The sequence below is a fragment of the Chiloscyllium punctatum genome, chromosome 7, assembly GCF_047496795.1.
Source record: "Chiloscyllium punctatum isolate Juve2018m chromosome 7, sChiPun1.3, whole genome shotgun sequence".
Classification (NCBI taxonomy): domain Eukaryota; kingdom Metazoa; phylum Chordata; class Chondrichthyes; order Orectolobiformes; family Hemiscylliidae; genus Chiloscyllium; species Chiloscyllium punctatum.
Window position 1 is genome coordinate 109,022,292 of NC_092745.1, and position 17,478 is coordinate 109,039,769.

Here is a 17,478-nt window from a genome sequence, read left to right on the forward strand (position 1 = left end):
ACCTTCCTGTCAGCACTAGACATTCCTACAAAGCATCCCTTCTTTATATGTTCATTACATGATTTTATATGTATTTATATCATAGTTCAATTTTTTTGGGGTGGTAATAGGTAATAATACTCCTCTCTCTTTCACCAAAGAAACTCTTGCGGTTGGCTGTCCTTGATTTTTGTTCTGGATAACTAAGTTTCATTAAAGTATTATAGCTATGTGCAAATCAAAGAAAACAATGTTGTGGCTGAATGAGAAATGTGAAAAAAGATGGGGGCAGGGAGCCCTCCTCATATAGTTGTGACAAATTGTATTCAATAACTGTATTTCAACTAATATGCAAATTTGTGGCTTCTGAAACAATCTTTAACCAATGTATGGACCAGGCCAGACCCCCTCAAAACATTCCAAGAAAGTAGTCCAGACCCTAACCTCGCTAGTTGTTTAAGTAGGTGTAACGCGGATATTCCAGGAGTAATGCAGCTGGTTAACCCACTTAGTTTTAAACAAAACAGAATTTATTTACAATATTACCAAATGAAATACAAACAAAAGAGAACAGAATACTGAATATCTTATCCTATCTGAAAACCCAACAGACAATCCCAACTCAATGAGGCTGTTTCAAATACTTGCAACAATCCCCATAACATTCCTTGGCACAAAAGGTAAAATCAAACACAGGGTCTTACAGGAGACAAGTGAGAAAGATCAACATGCATCTGTTTCTTTGGGTCCATCAGCATTTCCACACTACAGCAAAAAAAACAAACCAAACCAGAGAAAAGTTGTGCTGGGAGAACTGGCCACTCCCCTTTCATTGTATAAGTGTGCTTTTTTTAAAACTTGAAAGGCTTCTGCCTGAGGCACTATCTGTTTGCTATTATCAAATTGGCCCTAAATTCGGAGTCTGTGTCATTTACGACCTCTCTGAAAAAAAGCCAAGGACTACATTACCTTAGAGTCATAGAGATGTACAACATGGAAGCAGACTCTTCGGTCCAACCTGTCCATGCCGACCAGATATCCCAACCCAATCTAGTCCCAACTGCCAGCACCCGGCCCATATCCCTCCAAAGCCTTCCTATTCATATACCCATCCAAAACCTTGTTAAAGGAGCAGCTTCATCACACCAATGCCATTGTATAGCAGCACACAAATCACTGCTTAAACTTCTAACTGCAAAGTTAATGACAGTTTTAAGGTAGCAGGTGTTGTGGAGAAATAAAATTAACTGAAAATCCTCTATAGGTAACTTTTTTATTCATTAAACACAAATAGTAAATTTTACAGAAAATCAGATTGATCTTCTTTTCATGGCCTGAAGTGGACCATGGATAAATACATGGCACTTATCAGAAGTAATTGAGGTGCATAAGAGAAAATAATATAACAGAAAGAGGTTTGTCGCATCTAATTGTTTCACAATAGAGTTAGGGTTAGCTAATAACCTTGTGATCCTCACAACAGGAGAAACAAGTTTCATCATATTTGTCTAGGAGTCATTTCTCTTTGTGATAGAGTGGAGTTTCAACAGTTACATTATTTGAGAAAGTAAAGGGGATAAATTTCTCTTTGATACCAAGTGATCTCACAGGTAAGCAAATGTTGTAGCTGAAGAAACTTACCACTTCTGACTGTGGCACATATTTCTCATAGAGTTGCTGCACACTATCTTTCAATTTCTTTGGTTCCTGAATAAATGCTATACAGTTGTACAAATCAGTCTTAAAATGTTTGACAATAGATTCTACACTTCGCACCTGAAAATGAAGGAATAGGAGACCATTAAATAACTTGAATGACAAAGATTGAGAAGAGAGAGGAACTTTTTAAAAAACCTATTTAGAACGCTTGGATTTGTTTTGCAAATGAATACAATACATTGGTAATGTATTAATTCCATTTTCTATGTATCCATGTTAACATATGTTTGTTGTCTAGACAAGGAGGTAAAAGACTTTTGCAATTCACAATATTTTAGGATTCGGGACTATTTTTAAAGTATATTTGTTCATATAGGTATATAAATATTTCTGGCTCAACCATTATTTATCCATAATTTCCCTTCAAAAATATTTTTGTAATGATGTACTTATTTATAGTTTGACTGGTTAGCATGCAAAACAATACTTTTCACTGTATATCAGTACATGTGACAATAATAAATCAAATCAAATCAAATCAAAGTGGTGGTCTGCTTCTTCTTTAAACCACTGCAAACCATATGATGTAGCTATAGGCACAATGTTCTTTGCATTTCTAGGCCCTATCTTGCCTGTATCAGCAGTGTGCCCACTTGTGAAATCTTTTGGAAAATGGTTAATAATGAGCAGAGGCCAAGTTCAGTGCTGCAAGATCCCATCAGAAGTCAAGATGTGAGGGCCACCTCCTGGAGGCCTTTATTGTGGCTGAGGCTGAAGAAAGACTAATGATGAAGCAGGAGGAGAGGCTGGAAACGTTTTGTTTAACATTAGTACTGTCAATGGCAGCAATAACCATGTTAAAACTTCTGCAATAGTCTGCTGTTGGCCACAGGCTTCCCATTTTCTCCAAATTAAAGTTAATTATCAAGATCCCTGCTATAGATTCATCTTCTGTTAGCTTCTGGTTGCCTCTTGGCTGCCTGTGAAAGTTTATCTTGTTGACTTTCTCCAGCATGTGGTTTAATTGGCTTCACCCCGCTGTGGGCAAGGTGCTATCACTGTAGAGAAATTGACTCTGGAACAACAGCTGGAGAATAGAAGCACATTTCAAGGTTGGCCAGATGCAATTTTCACAAGTCCTGCTGCATCATATCTTCCCACCCCAAAACACATCTCAAATTCCGTCTTCAGGATACTGCAGAAAATTTTGTCCAATTTTTTTAAAGTATGCAAGGACAGAGAGAAGAGTTCTATGCATTTAGCTCACTCTGTGTAAATATCTTGCCTTGTACCTCTTCATCCGATGTACAGCATTTTAAAAAAAGCAGATCAAAATAGATATCCAATAATGAAAGGTTTATTGTTTAATTTGCAAAGACTTTTAAACTTTGATGAGAATCTCACCATCTTCAGAGTAAAACAAAATTAACAAGTGAAAGGGCATTTGGCAAATACAACAACAATACTTTCTGAATTGATTTGGATAAATAAAGAAAAGAGAAAATAGACAGAAGAGAGATGTGCAATACTATCAGAACGTTTATGATCTCTGTGCATTACGGCCAATTTACTGCTTTTGAAGCACACACTCACTACTATAATATTGAAAACACTTTCAGGTAGTGGTTGAGAAATAAATATTAGGTTGGCCACTATGAAGAGCATTCCTCTGTCTCTAAAATAATGTCATTGTCTTTTATCTTCACCTGAATGTGCAAATTGGCCTTGGTTTAATGCCTCATCTGCAAGATGGCTCTTTCAGTAACACAGGACTCCCATAGTCTTCCACTAAAACGCAACTAGAATTATTTCCTCGTCATCAGAGCAGGACTTGAACTAACAAATGTCTGACTCAGGCAAGAAGGTTACTTTGAGCCTTTGTCAACACCTTAACAGTGATGGCAAAAGTGAGGACTGCAGATGCTGGAAATCAGTCTAGATTGATTGATACTTTTGCCTAAAAACAAGTTTAGGAGTAAACACAAATGAAGTACGTATTAGCATTATCTAACAGAAGAGCAATGAGTGGCCGAATAGTTGGTATATTTTTCAGTATTAAAGCAAATTAAATTATATGGAGATAATGCAGGAAGATGGAGTTGAGGCAAACCATTAGCCATATTCATATTAAACAATGGAGCATATGCGAAGTACCAGATGGGGTACTCTTGCTCTTGTTTCTTTGTTTTTAGGATTACTTCTGTCCCTTTGCTGGTGTTGCCACTGGTACTGGGCCTATTATGGTTAGTTCTCCTGACACCTAATATTTGTTTAGACAAGGAATGGAATTTAATGGTCACGGGAAGCAGTCTGTTCACTGGATGGAAACAGGTGAAAGTGCTATCCCATTTTCATAAGAACAGGAGCCATTTAGCCCCTTGAACCTGCTCCACTATTCAGACCATGGCTCATCAGCAACTCAGTGCTATTTTCCTGCACCATTCCTACATCTCTTGATGTCATTGTTAACAAGAAATCTGTTAATCTCTGCCTTGAACTTAATTACAGACTGTGCTTCCAAAGCTGGCTGGGAATGAGAATTCCAAAGTTCACCGCCCTTTGAGTGACAAAATTTCTCCACATCTCAGTCATAACCTGTGATTCTGAGACTGTCACCTGATTCTAGACTCCATAGACAGTGAAAACATTATCTATCTTGTCTATCCCTTTTAGAAATTTGTTGATTTCTATAAGACCTTTTCTTATTCTTAACTCTAGAGAACACAAGCCAAATTTCTCAATCACTCTTCACAGGACAGTCCTATCATGCTCGAGAGTGTGGTGCTGGAAAAGCACAGCAGGTCGTGCAGCATCCAAGGAGCAGGAGGATCGACATTCCTGATGAAGAGCTTTTACCCGAAACGTTGATTTCAACTGCTTCTCGGATGCTGCCTGAACTGCTGTCCTTTTCCAGCATCACATTCTCGATTCTGATCTCCAGCATCTGCAGTCCTCACTTTCTCCTAGTCATATCATCCTGCCATTTCCAGGAATTATCTGCTGTATTTAGTCCCAATCAGACTTCACTTCCTAATCTTAAACTTCCTATTTCTAATGCTAGGAAAATTCCCCCCAAAATCCTGGTGCAAGGTTAAATTTTCTGACCCCAAGCGCTGCTGGCAAATTAGATAGTCAGGTCTCTAGTATCCCCAGTGGGCGCTTACAGTATTGCACTGCTACTTACATCAATAATGGAATCCCAAGAAAAAATACAGTAGAACATAGAACAATACAGTGCAGTACAGGCCCTTTGGCCCTCTGTTGCACCGATCCAAGCCCACCTAACCTACACTAGCCCACTATCCTCCATATGCCTATCCAATGCCCGTTTAAATGCCCATAGAGGGAAAGTCCACCACAGCTACTGGCAGGGCATTCCATGAACCCACGACTCGCTGAGTAAAGAATCTACCCCTAACATCTGTCCTATACCTACCACCCCTTAATTTAAAGCTATGCCCCCCTGTAATAGCTGACTCCATACGTGGAAAAAGGTTCTCATGGTCAACCCTATCTAAGCCCCTAATCATCTTGTACACTTCTATCAAGTCACCCCTAAACCTTCTTTTCTCCAATGAAAACAGCCCCAAGTGCCTCAGCCTTTCTTAATACGATCTTCCTACCATACCAGGCAACATCCTGGTAAACCTCCTCTGCACCCGTTCCAGTGCCTCCACATCCTTCCTATAGTATGGTGACCAAAACTGCACATAATACTCCAGATGTGGCCACACCAGAGTCTTTTACAACTGCAACATGACCTCAGGACTCCGGAACTCAATTCCTCTACCAATAAAAGCCAGTACGCCATATGCCTTCTTCACCGCACTATTTACCTGGGTGGCAACTTTCAGAGATCTGTGTACATGGACACCAAAATCCCTCTGCTCATCCACACTACCAAGTATCCGACCATTAGCCCAGTACCCCATCTTTTTGTTACTCATACCAAAGTGAATCACCTCACACTTACCCACATTGAACTCCATTTGCCACCTTTCTGCCCAGCTCTGCAGCTTATCTGTATCCTGCTGTAACCTGCCACATCCTTCCTCACTGTCAACAACTCCACCGACTTTCGTATCATCCGCAAACTTGCTCACCCAACCTTCTAGCCCCTCCTCCAGGTCATTTATAAAAATGACAAACAGCAATGGTCCCAAAACAAATCATTGCGGAACACCGCTAGTAACTACACTCCAAGATAAACCTTTACCATCAACTACTACCCTCTGTCTTCTTCTAGCCAGCCAATTCCTAATCCAAACCTCCAACTCACCCTCCATGCCATACCTCCGTATATTTTGCAGTATTTTTCCCCTACCATGGGGAACCTTATCAAACGCCTTACTAAAATCCATATACACCACATCTACCGCTTTACCCTCATTCACCTCCTTAGTCACCTTCTCAAAGAATTCAATAAGGTTTGTGAGGCACGACCTGCCCTTCACAAAACCATGCTGACTATCCTTGATCACATTATTCCTATCCAGATGTTCATAAATCCTATCCCTTACAATTCTCTCTAAGACTTTGCCCACAACAGAAGTGAGGTTCACCGGCCTATAGTTACTAGGATTATCCCTACTCCCCTTCTTGAACAAGGGAACCACATTTGCTATCCTCCAGTCTTCTGGCACTATTCCTGTAGACAATGAGGACATAAAAATCAAGGCCAATGGCTCTGCAATCTCCTCCCTTGCTTCCCAGAGAATCCTAGGATAAATGCCATCAGGCCCAGGGGACTTATCTATTTTCACCCTTTCCAGAATTTCCAACACCTCTTCCCTATGTACCTCAAAGCCGTCCATTGTAATTAATTGTGGCTCACTATTCACATCAACAATGTCCTGTTCCTGAGTGAATACTGATGAAAAGTATTTATTCAGTGTCTCCCCAATCTCTTCAGCCTCCACATGCAACTTCCCACTACTATCCTTGACTGGACCTATTCCTACCCTAGTCATTCTTTTATTCCTGACATACCTACAGAAAGCCTTTGGGTTTTCCCTAATCCTACCAACTAAGGACTTTTCATGTCCCCTCTTTGCTGCTCTTAGCTCTCTCTTCAGATCCTTCCTGGCTACCTTATAACTCTCAATCGCCCCAATTGAACCTTCACACCTTATCTTTACATAGGCCGCCCTCTTCCCTTTAACAAGGGATTCCAATTCCTTATTAAACCACGGCTCCCTCACACGATCCTTTCCTCCCTGCCTGACTGGTACATACTCATCAAGGACACTCAATATTTGCTCCTTGAACAAGCTCCACATATCAATTACGCCCTTGCCTTGAAGCCTACTTTTCCAAGCCACGCATCCTAAGTCGTGCCTCACCGCATCATAATTTCCCTGCCACCAGCTATAACTCTTGCCCTGCAATGCACACTTATCCGTCTCCATCACTAGAATAAAAGTCACCGAATTGTGGTCACTGTCCCCAAAGTGCTCACCTACCTCCAATTCTAACATCTGGTCTGGTTCGTTACCCAGAACCAAATCCAGTATGGCCTCACCTCTTGTTGGCCTGTCTACATATTGTGTCAAGAAACCCTCCTGCACACATTGGACAAACACCGACCCATCTAACGAACTCGAGCTATAGCTTTCCCAGTCAATATCAGGAAAGTTAAAGTCCCCATAACAACCACCCTATTACTTTCACTCTTCTCCTGAATCATCCTCGCAATCCTTTCCTCTACGTCTCTCGGACTATTAGGAGGCCTGTAGAAAACTCCTAACAGGGTGACCTCACCTTTCCTATTCCTAACCTCAGCCCAAACTACCTCAGATGGCAAGTCTTCATCCATCGTCCTTTCCACCGCTGTAATACTATCTTTGACAAGCAATGCCACACCTCCCCCTCTTTTACCCCCACCTGTGACCCTACTAAAATATTTAAACCCTGGAACCTGCAACAGCCAATCCTGTCCCTGTTCTACCCATGTCTCCGTAATAGCCTCAACATCGAAATCCCAGGTACCAAGGCTTTAATTGTGACTCAATATTCACATCGGCAACAATGTCCTGTTCCTGAGTGAATACTGACGAAAAGTATTCATTCAGTGTCTCCCCAATCTCTTCAGCCTCCACACGCAACTTCCCACTACTATCCTTGACTGGACCTATTCCTAGGTAAAAACAATGACTGCAGATGCTGAAAATCAAATACTGGATTAGTGGTGCTGGAAGAGCACAGCAGTTCAGGCAGCATCCAACGAGCAGCGAAATCAACGTTTCGGGCAAAAGCCCTTCATCAGGAAGGGCTTTTGCCCGAAACGTGGACCTATTCCTACCCTAGTCATTCTTTTATTCCTGACATACCCATAGAAAGCCTTTGGGTTTTCCCTAATCCTACCAACTAAGGACTTTTCATGTCCCCTCCTTGCTGCTCTTAGCTCTCTCTTCAGATCCTTCCTGGCTACCTTCTAACTCTCAACCGCCCCAATTGAACCTTCACGCCTCATCTTTACATAGGCCACCCTCTTCCCTTTAACAAGGGATTCTAATTAGTTTTTTTCAAACAGTGTAGAGACAGGCCATTCGACCCAACTGGTCCACACCAACCTCTGAAGAGCATCCCACCCAGACCCATCCCCCAACCCTATATTTCCCATGGCCAATCCACCTAACCTACACATTGTTGGAATGTGGGAGGAAACTGGAATATCTAGCAGATATCCACGCAGACATGGGGAGAATGTGCAAATTCCACTCAGTCACCCAAGGCTGGAATCAAATCCAGAACACTGGCGCTGTGAGGCAGCGATGCTAACCACTGAGTGACACCCTACTGAGCCATGATGCAGCCAGAGGTAAGGAAGCCCTTTGTCGCTGGATAGTTTCAAACCACCAACTTTCTGGTTAACAGCCGAGTTGGCTAGTTCTGGTCTATGAGTCATTATTCTGGGCTCTTCATGCAAATGCTTTGGCCTGTTTCCATACAGTAGGGAATCTAATCAAATCTAATCTAACCTAAAAACAAATCTGGCAATGTGGTTGGGAAGGAGGATCTCCCTACCTGCCAAGATCTTCCTCGTGATAAGACCATGTGATAAACATCCCTGCCCATGGCTAGGTAACTTCCAGAAATTGCAGGGTGAAATGGCCACTTGCATTGATTTTTAGGCAGGATGGCTGGCTTGAACCTTCCTAACCCAGAAGTAATTGCAGGAAAATTGGGGAGGGGAGGTATTTCCACACACACCTTCCTGTCTGATTAAAAAAAATACTCTCCTGCCCTTTCCACTACCTTCTTGCAGGTTGGGCATTTCTGGCCTAGTAAATCAATGTTTCAGATATTCAGGATGAATTGTAATACGCTCCCACATTGGGAGATTTTAATGGAGCACACCACAGCCTTCCAGCTCCTTTAGAATCAAATCTGTGGTGAGGAGGATCATGGATAGCCTTCCCCTCCAGCTGAGGGTATTAAACAGGCAACTAATTTTCACTTATACCGCTGTCGCTAGTTTTAGTCAGCGATGGGTGGGTAACTTGCCAAGTGGGACACAGTACATAGTACACACAAGCACAAGTGAGGTTCCTTTTAGATTCCTACTAAGAGTCCCTCGTAATAAAATACTTCATGCTTGATCAAGGAACCCGACATTAGGAAAGGGCGGTCCTTGTGACAGCCAACCTCAAATCAATGCTAGAGACACAGCCTCTTCCCACACATTCCAGTAAGCCCTTCTCTGTGGCCTCTCTCCCATTATCACACATCTGTGATCTGGAATCTGATGGCTCCAAGCCTCCCTGTTGGCACTGCTGTTCTGATGGATCAGAAGAACCTGGTAGGCAAGACCTTAGGTCTTTGTGAAGGTTGGCTGCTGTCTTTAGGATTCTTTTCTAAAAGATATGACGCAGGGCTCTCGGTAGATCATCAGTTGGGTGAGACCATTATTGCTTATTTGATTTGGTTTGGTTTGATTTATTCAGCTCAATAAAGAAAGCTGGAACGAGAAATGAGTGCTTCATTTCACTGAATTATTTAATTCAATATTTTACAGTGTTATTAAAAGGTGATGGTTACTCAGTTGGCTGGGCAGATAGCAATTTGTTTAGATTAATGACAACTACCTGATCCATTTCTCATTCCAGCTGAAACAGACTTGACACCTTCCTCCTCACCCTGTTCCAGAAAGTGGAAGGCAATGACAAATGACCACTGCCAAGAAGACTAGCTCAGATGAAGCAACCAATAAATCAAGAACCTATGTTCAGGAAGAACACACTCAGGTTCCTTAAGTAAAAAAAGCACCAACATCAGGAATACAGCAGCTTACTCTTCTTAATTTGAAACTTTGGTAATTAGAAGCTTAGTTGGAGACCAAATAATCAAATTACATTCTCAAATGATCAAAAATGCATTCCAATGCATGTACAAAATACATTTTGATAAATATACAATCTAGATACAACTAAAGCTTAGAATTTATCTAGTTCTTTGACATGAGCAAAGCTGTATTTGTATATGTGCATTTGCCCTAGCGTGTACTTGTATATAGCTAACCATGTGCATAGCACTATCTAACCTTCTCCATTTCTTTACGCATCTCTGCTTCTGTGGCCTTTAGTTTCTGTTTGAGTTCTCCAATATTAAGTTCCAGCTGGGCATTATGTTTATGAAACAGCTCCAATTCGGTTTCCATCTGTAGAAGGATAAATGAGACACGTACGTTTAGAAACTAAAAACTGAAATAACTGTGGATGCTGGAAATCAGAAACAAAAAAAAAGTGTTGGAAACACTCAGCAGATCTGACAGCATCTAATCAGAGTTAACATTTCATGTTCCAGTAACCCTTCCTCAGAACTGATGGTAGCAAGGAAGAAGTTGGATTATATACAGAAGATAGGATGGGGGGGGGGGGGTGGGAAGAAGGGGAAGAAGGGGAAGGGAAGAAGGGGAAGGGGAAGGGGAAGGGTAAGGAGTAAATGATAGGTGAAAATAGAGCTCAAGGAGAGACAAGAACAGTTGGACAGACAAGGAGTGGATAACAATCGGGCTAGGAGAATGAATAGTTATTAATGGGGACAGTGAAACAGTTTAGAAATTGATAAGCAATGATTACATTTTCCTAAAGGAAGCTTTTATTTCTAATGCAAGTTTTTATTAGTTTATAATCCCAGCGACTGAGATCTTCTTGCATGACAACTACAAGAGACAACCCATTAACAAATTCAGAGTATATTGGAGAAACTCAGCAGATCTGGCAGCATCTGTGGAGAGAGAAAGAGTTAATGTTTTGAGTCCAGTATGAACCAGTTGATACACTCTTGGGTTCTGAAGAGGAATCATAATGGGCTTGAAACATAAATGTTTATTTCTCTGCAGATGCTGCCAGATCTGCTGAGTTTCTCCAGCATTCTCTACGTTTATTTCAGATTTCCAGAATCTGCAGTATTTTGCCTTTATTCGCCAGACAATTCCTTTAGAGGCAGAAATAATCAAAGCTTTGTAGGGATCCTATGAATCCAGCTATCTGAAATCCAAACGGTTAAATAACAAGACATGCATTTTATTTATTACCAATGAGTAAAATGACTTACTGCCTTGATGGACTAAGCGTTGAATTGGTGTGTTAGTTGAAAAATGTGGTGCTGGAAAAACACAGCAGGCCAGGCAGCCACCAAGGAGCAGGAGAATCGATGTTTCGGGCATAAGCCCTTCTTCAGGAATGAGGCTGGTGCGTCAAGCGGGCTGAGATAAAAGGTTGGGGGGAGGGAATTTGGGGGAAGGGCACTGGGAATACAATAGGTGGAAGGAGGTGAGGGTGATAGGCCGGAGGGGGGGGGGGGGGGGGGGAACGGAGAGTCGGGAAGAAGATTGCAGGTCAAGAGGGCGGTGCTGAATCTGGGGATTGGAACTGAGATAAGGTGGGGGGAGGGGAAATGAGGAAGCTGGAGAAATCTACATTCATCCCGTGTGGTTGGAGGGTTCCTAGGCGGAAGATGAGGCACTCTTCCTCCAGGCGTCGTGTGGTCAGGGTCTGACGATGGAGGAGGTCAAGGACCTGCATGTCCTTGGCAGAATGGGAGGGTGAGTTAAAGTGTTCAGCCATGGGGCGGTTGGGTTGGTTGGTGTTTTAATCAATTATTTGCTTCAGCTGAGTGGCTTTTCCTCTGCTTCAACTGATTTGAGCAATCTAGAATCATCGAGATGTACACCATGGAAACAAACACTTTGGTCCAACTTGTCCATGCCAACCAGCTATCCCATATAAATCTGGTCCCATTTGCCAGCATTTGGCCCATATCCCTCTAAACCCTTCCTATTCACATACCCATTCAGATGCCTTTTAAATGTTGTAATCATACCAGCTTTCACCACTTCCTCTGGCAGCTCATTCCAGACCCACACCATCCTCTGTATGAAAAAGTTGCCCCTTAGGTCTCTTTTTTATCTTTCCCCTCTCACCTTAAACCTATGCCCTTTAGTTTTGGACTCTCCCACCGCAGGGAAAAGACCTTGTCTATTTACCCTATCCATGCCCCTCATAATTTTATAAACCTTGATAAGGTCACTCCTCACCCTCTGACGCTCCAGAGAAAATAGCCCCAGCCTATTCAGGCTCTCCCTATAGCTCAAACCCTTCAACCCTGGCAAGATTCTCATAAAGCTTTTCTGAGCACTCAGGTTTCACAACATCCTTCCTGTACAAGGGAGACCAGAATTTTATGCAGTACTCCAAAAGTTCTGTACACCCGCAACATAACCTTTCAACTCCTCTACTTAAAGCACTGACCAATAAAGGAAAGTGTACCAAACGTCTTCTTGACAATCCTGTCCACCTGTGACTCCCCTTTTAAGGACCTATGAACCTACACTCCAAGGTTTCTGTTTAGCAATACTCCCAAGGGACCTTACCACGAAGTGTAAAAATTCCTGGCCTGATTTGTCGTCTCAAAGTACAGCACCTCACATTTATCTAAATTAAACTCCATCTGCCACTTCTCGGCCCATTGGCTCATCTGATCAAGATCCTGTTGTTCTGAGGTTACCATCTTCACAGTCCACTATACTTCCAATTTTGGTGTCATCTGCAAACTTATCAACTATACCTCCTATGTTCACATCCAAATCATTTAGATAAATGACATAAAGCAGTGGACCCAGCACTGATCCTAGTAGTACATCGCTGGTCACAACCCCTTACCACCACCCTCGGTCACATACCTTTGAGCCAGTTCTGTATCCAAATAGCTAGTTCTCCCTGTATTCCATGAGATCTAACCTTGCTAACCAGTCTACCATGAGGAACCTTGAATGCCTTACTGAAGTCCATATAGATCACATCAACTGCTCTGCCCTCAACAATCCTCTTTGTTACTTCTTCAAAAAATTCAATCAAGTTAATGAGACATGATTTCCAGCCCAAACCATCCAACTCAAACTGCTTGCCTCAAAACCTGATAAGATCGAAAATCCCAAGCTCATCACATAGCAGCTGTATGTGCATGCAATCCTAATGATAATTAAATTACGGCAAGGTGATTTAGTACTAAGGGCATAAGGGATAATATAAATTGAGCATGTTCCCAACACAAAAATGGATACTGTAATCCATCTGCACAAACGCAATTGCACCCATGATGTCTCGGCACCATAACAGTAAATTGTTCTTATCTCCTGAATCTGCGGAACAGAAAGAAGTGAGCAATTGGGAATGACAACTAATCCCTGAGAATACAGTAGCATAGGCAGCAAACTGGCTACAAAAATGGAAAAGGGCAAACAGTGTTTAAAAGATATTTGTTGTAACATTGTTGAAACATATGGGTGATGTTCCTCAAGGGACAGTAATGAAACCAGCTTTATTCACTCCTTACATAAGTAAGGAACGGGAAGCCGAGCACACTTTAGAGATTTTTGTTACAGTTATAGAGGATGCATAATTGAATTTAACAATGATTAATAAACTTGCACAATGAATATTTAAATAGGAAACTAACTTCATGACAGCTATGTGTGAAGTGCTGCTAAATGGTTTAAAGAACAAAGAGAAACAGAAAAAAGAGCAATACAGCGCAGGAACAGACCCTTTGGATCTCCAAACCTGTGCCAACACATTTTTCCCTTCCATTCTAAAATTGTCTTTACTTACAGAATCCATAACCCTCTGTTTCCTTCCTATTCATGTAGTCATCCAGGTGCTTCTTGAATGCGACTAAACTGTTAGATTGTAGTAAGACTGAATGAAATTGTCACATAATATCACACTACAATACTGAACTTATGCACATATGCATTTGTTGCTCTAGCAGTGGTGTATCCCATAAATGCAGCTTAATAAAAATACAAGCTATTTCAAAAGTTCTCATTTGTTTTCTGAAGACTTACTTGCTGTATTTGCTCTTTCATTTCTTTTATATCATTTTCTCGTGGTTCAATTTGTTTTTTAAGCTCTTTAATTTTGTAATCCAGAACAAATTTAAACTTTTCCAATTCTTGATTTTTCTTCTTGAGATCATAGATCCGCTTTTCCTGTACATAGACATAATGTTAGATTAATTTTAGTTTTACAAGTGTGAAACTGAGTACAGTTATAATTGCTTTATAAGTCAGGAATTGAAATTCAACTAACCTCCACCTTCTATTTAGATTTCCCTTTGTAAACTCCAAGTGTTATGACAGTAACAGGCTTCAATGAGATTTGCATTATGCATGTGGCATTATACTTAGAATGGTGCTGGTACAGTATATTTAGTGGTCGACTTGTTATTTGTCATGATATGTACAGATATATCCATGCAGTTATCCAGTAAGGTTTATACCAATTAGTGATGGTTTAAACTGGATAAATTTGGCTTCCTCAAATCTAGTTTCATCTACTGTACTATAATGCAAGTACATTTTCTTCTATGTGCAATATTTTTATAATATTGACAAGTATATCAGTCATGCATGAACTGAAATCAATAGACTGTAAGAGATGGGAGCCTGGCAAGAAAAACATTGGAATAGTTGAGGCTGGAAATGACAAAGACATGAACAATTCAGCATCAGATTGGTGAAACAGCAGCAAAGATAAACGATGTTACAGGGTGGAGATAGCAGTCTTTGTCGAAGGGAATATGAGATTTAAGGATCAACTTTAAGGTCAGGTAGAAAGCTGAGATTGCAATCTTATTTCACATGAGACAGTGACGGGGAGGGAGATGGCGTTTGTGGCAAAAATGGAGAACATACTGAGAACAAGACAGTTACTTCAGTATTTATATAACTAAAGTAAATTGTGGCTCACCCAAGAATGGAAATCTGACAAACAACACAAAAACATTAGAGTGATTGAGATAATTAATGAAGATGTAAAACTAGAAAACACTACACCTGTTCCCATGTCTTCAGATATTGTCACCCAGAGGAACAAGATAATTTGTGGTTTTATGCTCGGTAATGTGAGATATATTATCAATTATTCAGTCTTTGAATTATACTTTTATTATAGATCACTGCAAAACTGTTTGTGATATTTTCCATCTTATATTTTATTTTATAACTCAGATTCTAAGGTCAAATGAACATTTCCTTGATTTTTAAAAATATGATGCCCTGATTGCTTTAGCAATTTTTTTAAACAGTATGGATTGAGTTTTATGGGTGGGATTTGGGGAGGACATATTCCTCACCACCTGCACACCTCACCAAAAACTAGTTGAAAAGTCAATCAGCACAACACTGACACAAAGTTGGCTGTCCTGCGGTGACAATATGGTGGAAGTCCTACTTAAAGAGTTCTATCCATTCAAATTGGCCAACAACTAAGTAGATTCAACAATGTCAGAAGGAAGTAATGGCCACTCTGTTCCTGCTTTCTCCCTATATCCTTGGATCCGTTCAGCCTTAAGAACTATATGTATCGCTTTCTTGAAAGCATTCGATGTTTTGGTCTCAACTGTTTTCTGTGGCAGAGAATTCCACAGGATCACCAGTCTCTGGGTGAAGACATTTCACCTCATCTCTGTCCTGAAAGGACTATCCTGTATACTTAAACTATGAACCCTGGTTCTAGACTACTCAGTCACTGGGAACGTCCTTCTGCATTTACTCTGTTTAGATGTTTTAGAATTTTATAGTTTTTATGAGATCCACCCTCATTCTTCTAAACTCCAGTGATTATAGTCCTGACTGATCCAGTCTCTCTCCACACACCAGAACTGTCGTCCCCAGGAATCAGTTTGGGAAACCTTTATTGCACTCCCTCATAGCCTGAACAAACTACTCACAATACTCCTGGTGTGATCTCACCAAGGGCATATACAAGTGAAGTAAGACATCCCTGCACCTGTGCTCGAATTCGCTCACTATGAAGGCCAACAGACCATTTGCTTTCTTCATCCCCCTGCACCTACATGGTTACCTTTACTGACTGGTGTACAAGGACACCTAGATCTCACTGCACCTCCTCCTTTCCCAATCCATCACCATTTAGAGAATCATCTGCCTTCCCATTTTGCTACCAAAGTGGATAACCTCACACTTATCACATTTTACTTAATCTGCCATGCTTTTGCTCACTCATTTATGTTGTCCAAATCACATTGAAGAATGTCTGCATTCCCCTCATAGTTCACCTTCCCACCAAGCTTTGTGTCATCTGCAAACTTGGAGATTTTACCTTTAATTTTCTGATCTGAATCATTAATATACAGAGAAACCTCAATTAACCGGCATTCGATTAATCGAATTTCGGTGATCTAATCAAGATCACAAGGTCTTGATGCATAGCTAACTATGTTATCAGGGAGCGATTGTCCAGCATTCAATTAACCGAACGAAATGCTCCCCGCCCATTTGGGAATAATCAAGGTCCCTCTATATATTGTGACTATCTGGTGCCCAAACACTGATCCCTGCAGTACCCCACTAATTACTGCTTGCCAGCCAGAAAAAGACCTAACTCTTTGTTTCCTGTCTCTCAACTAGTTCTGTATACATGTCAGTACACTACCCCGAATCCCAAGTATGTTAATTTTATATGCTAATCTCTTATGTGGGCCACATTGAAAGTCTTCTGAAAGTCCAAATAAATCACATCACCCTAATTAACTCTACTGGTTACATCCTTGAAAAATTCCAGCAGATTTGTCAATAATAGAGTCATAGAGATGTACAGATGGAAACAGACCTTTTGGTCCAACCCACCCATGCTGACCAGATATCCTAACCCAATCTAGTCCCACCTGCCATCACCCAACCCATATCCCTCCAAACCCTTCCCATTCATATACCCATCCATAAGACCATAAGACCATAAGACATAGGAGTGGAAGTAAGGCCATTCGGCCCATCGAGTCCACTCCGCCATTCAATCATGGCTGATGCGCATTTCAGCTCCACTTACCAGCGTTCTCCCCGTAGCCCTTAATACCTCTAGACAACAAGAATCTATCAATCTCGGCCTTGAAGACATTTAGCGTCCCGGCTTCCACTGCACTCCGTGGCAATGAATTCCACAGGCCCACCACTCTCTGGCTGAAGAAATGTCTCCGCATTTCTGTTCTGAAATGACCCCCTTTAATTCTAAGGCTGTGTCCACGGGTCCTAGTCTCCTCGTCTAACGGAAACAATTTCCTAGCATCCACCTTTTCCAAGCCATGTATTATTTTGTACGTCTCTATTAAGTCTCCCCTTAATCTTCTAAACTCCAACGAATACAATCCCAGTATCCTCAGCCGTTCCTCATATGCTAGACCTGTCATTCCAGGGATCATCCGTGTGAATCTCCGCTGGACACGTTCCAGTGCCAGTATGTCCTTCCTGAGGTGTGGGGTCCAAAACTGGACACAGTACTCCAAATGGGGCCTAACCAGAGCTTTATAAAGTCTTAG

At 41.4% G+C, this 17,478-nt stretch overlaps 1 protein-coding gene across 2 annotated transcripts in view; it reads right to left on the reverse strand.

Moving 5' to 3' along the window:
• The window catches only part of cfap57 (cilia and flagella associated protein 57), a 93,596-nt gene that overhangs the window by 18,679 nt on the left and 57,439 nt on the right, over window positions 1–17,478 (reverse strand). Inside the window, exons 17-19 of one of the 2 annotated variants that reach the window (XM_072574564.1) lie at window positions 13,988–14,131; window positions 10,181–10,297; window positions 1,621–1,755 (exon numbers count right to left, since the gene is read on the reverse strand). In XM_072574564.1, the coding sequence (XP_072430665.1) occupies window positions 1,621–1,755; window positions 10,181–10,297; window positions 13,988–14,131 (396 nt within the window). The remainder of the gene's footprint in view (window positions 1–1,620; window positions 1,756–10,180; window positions 10,298–13,987; window positions 14,132–17,478) is intronic. The other variant, XM_072574565.1, reaches the window with a different exon arrangement.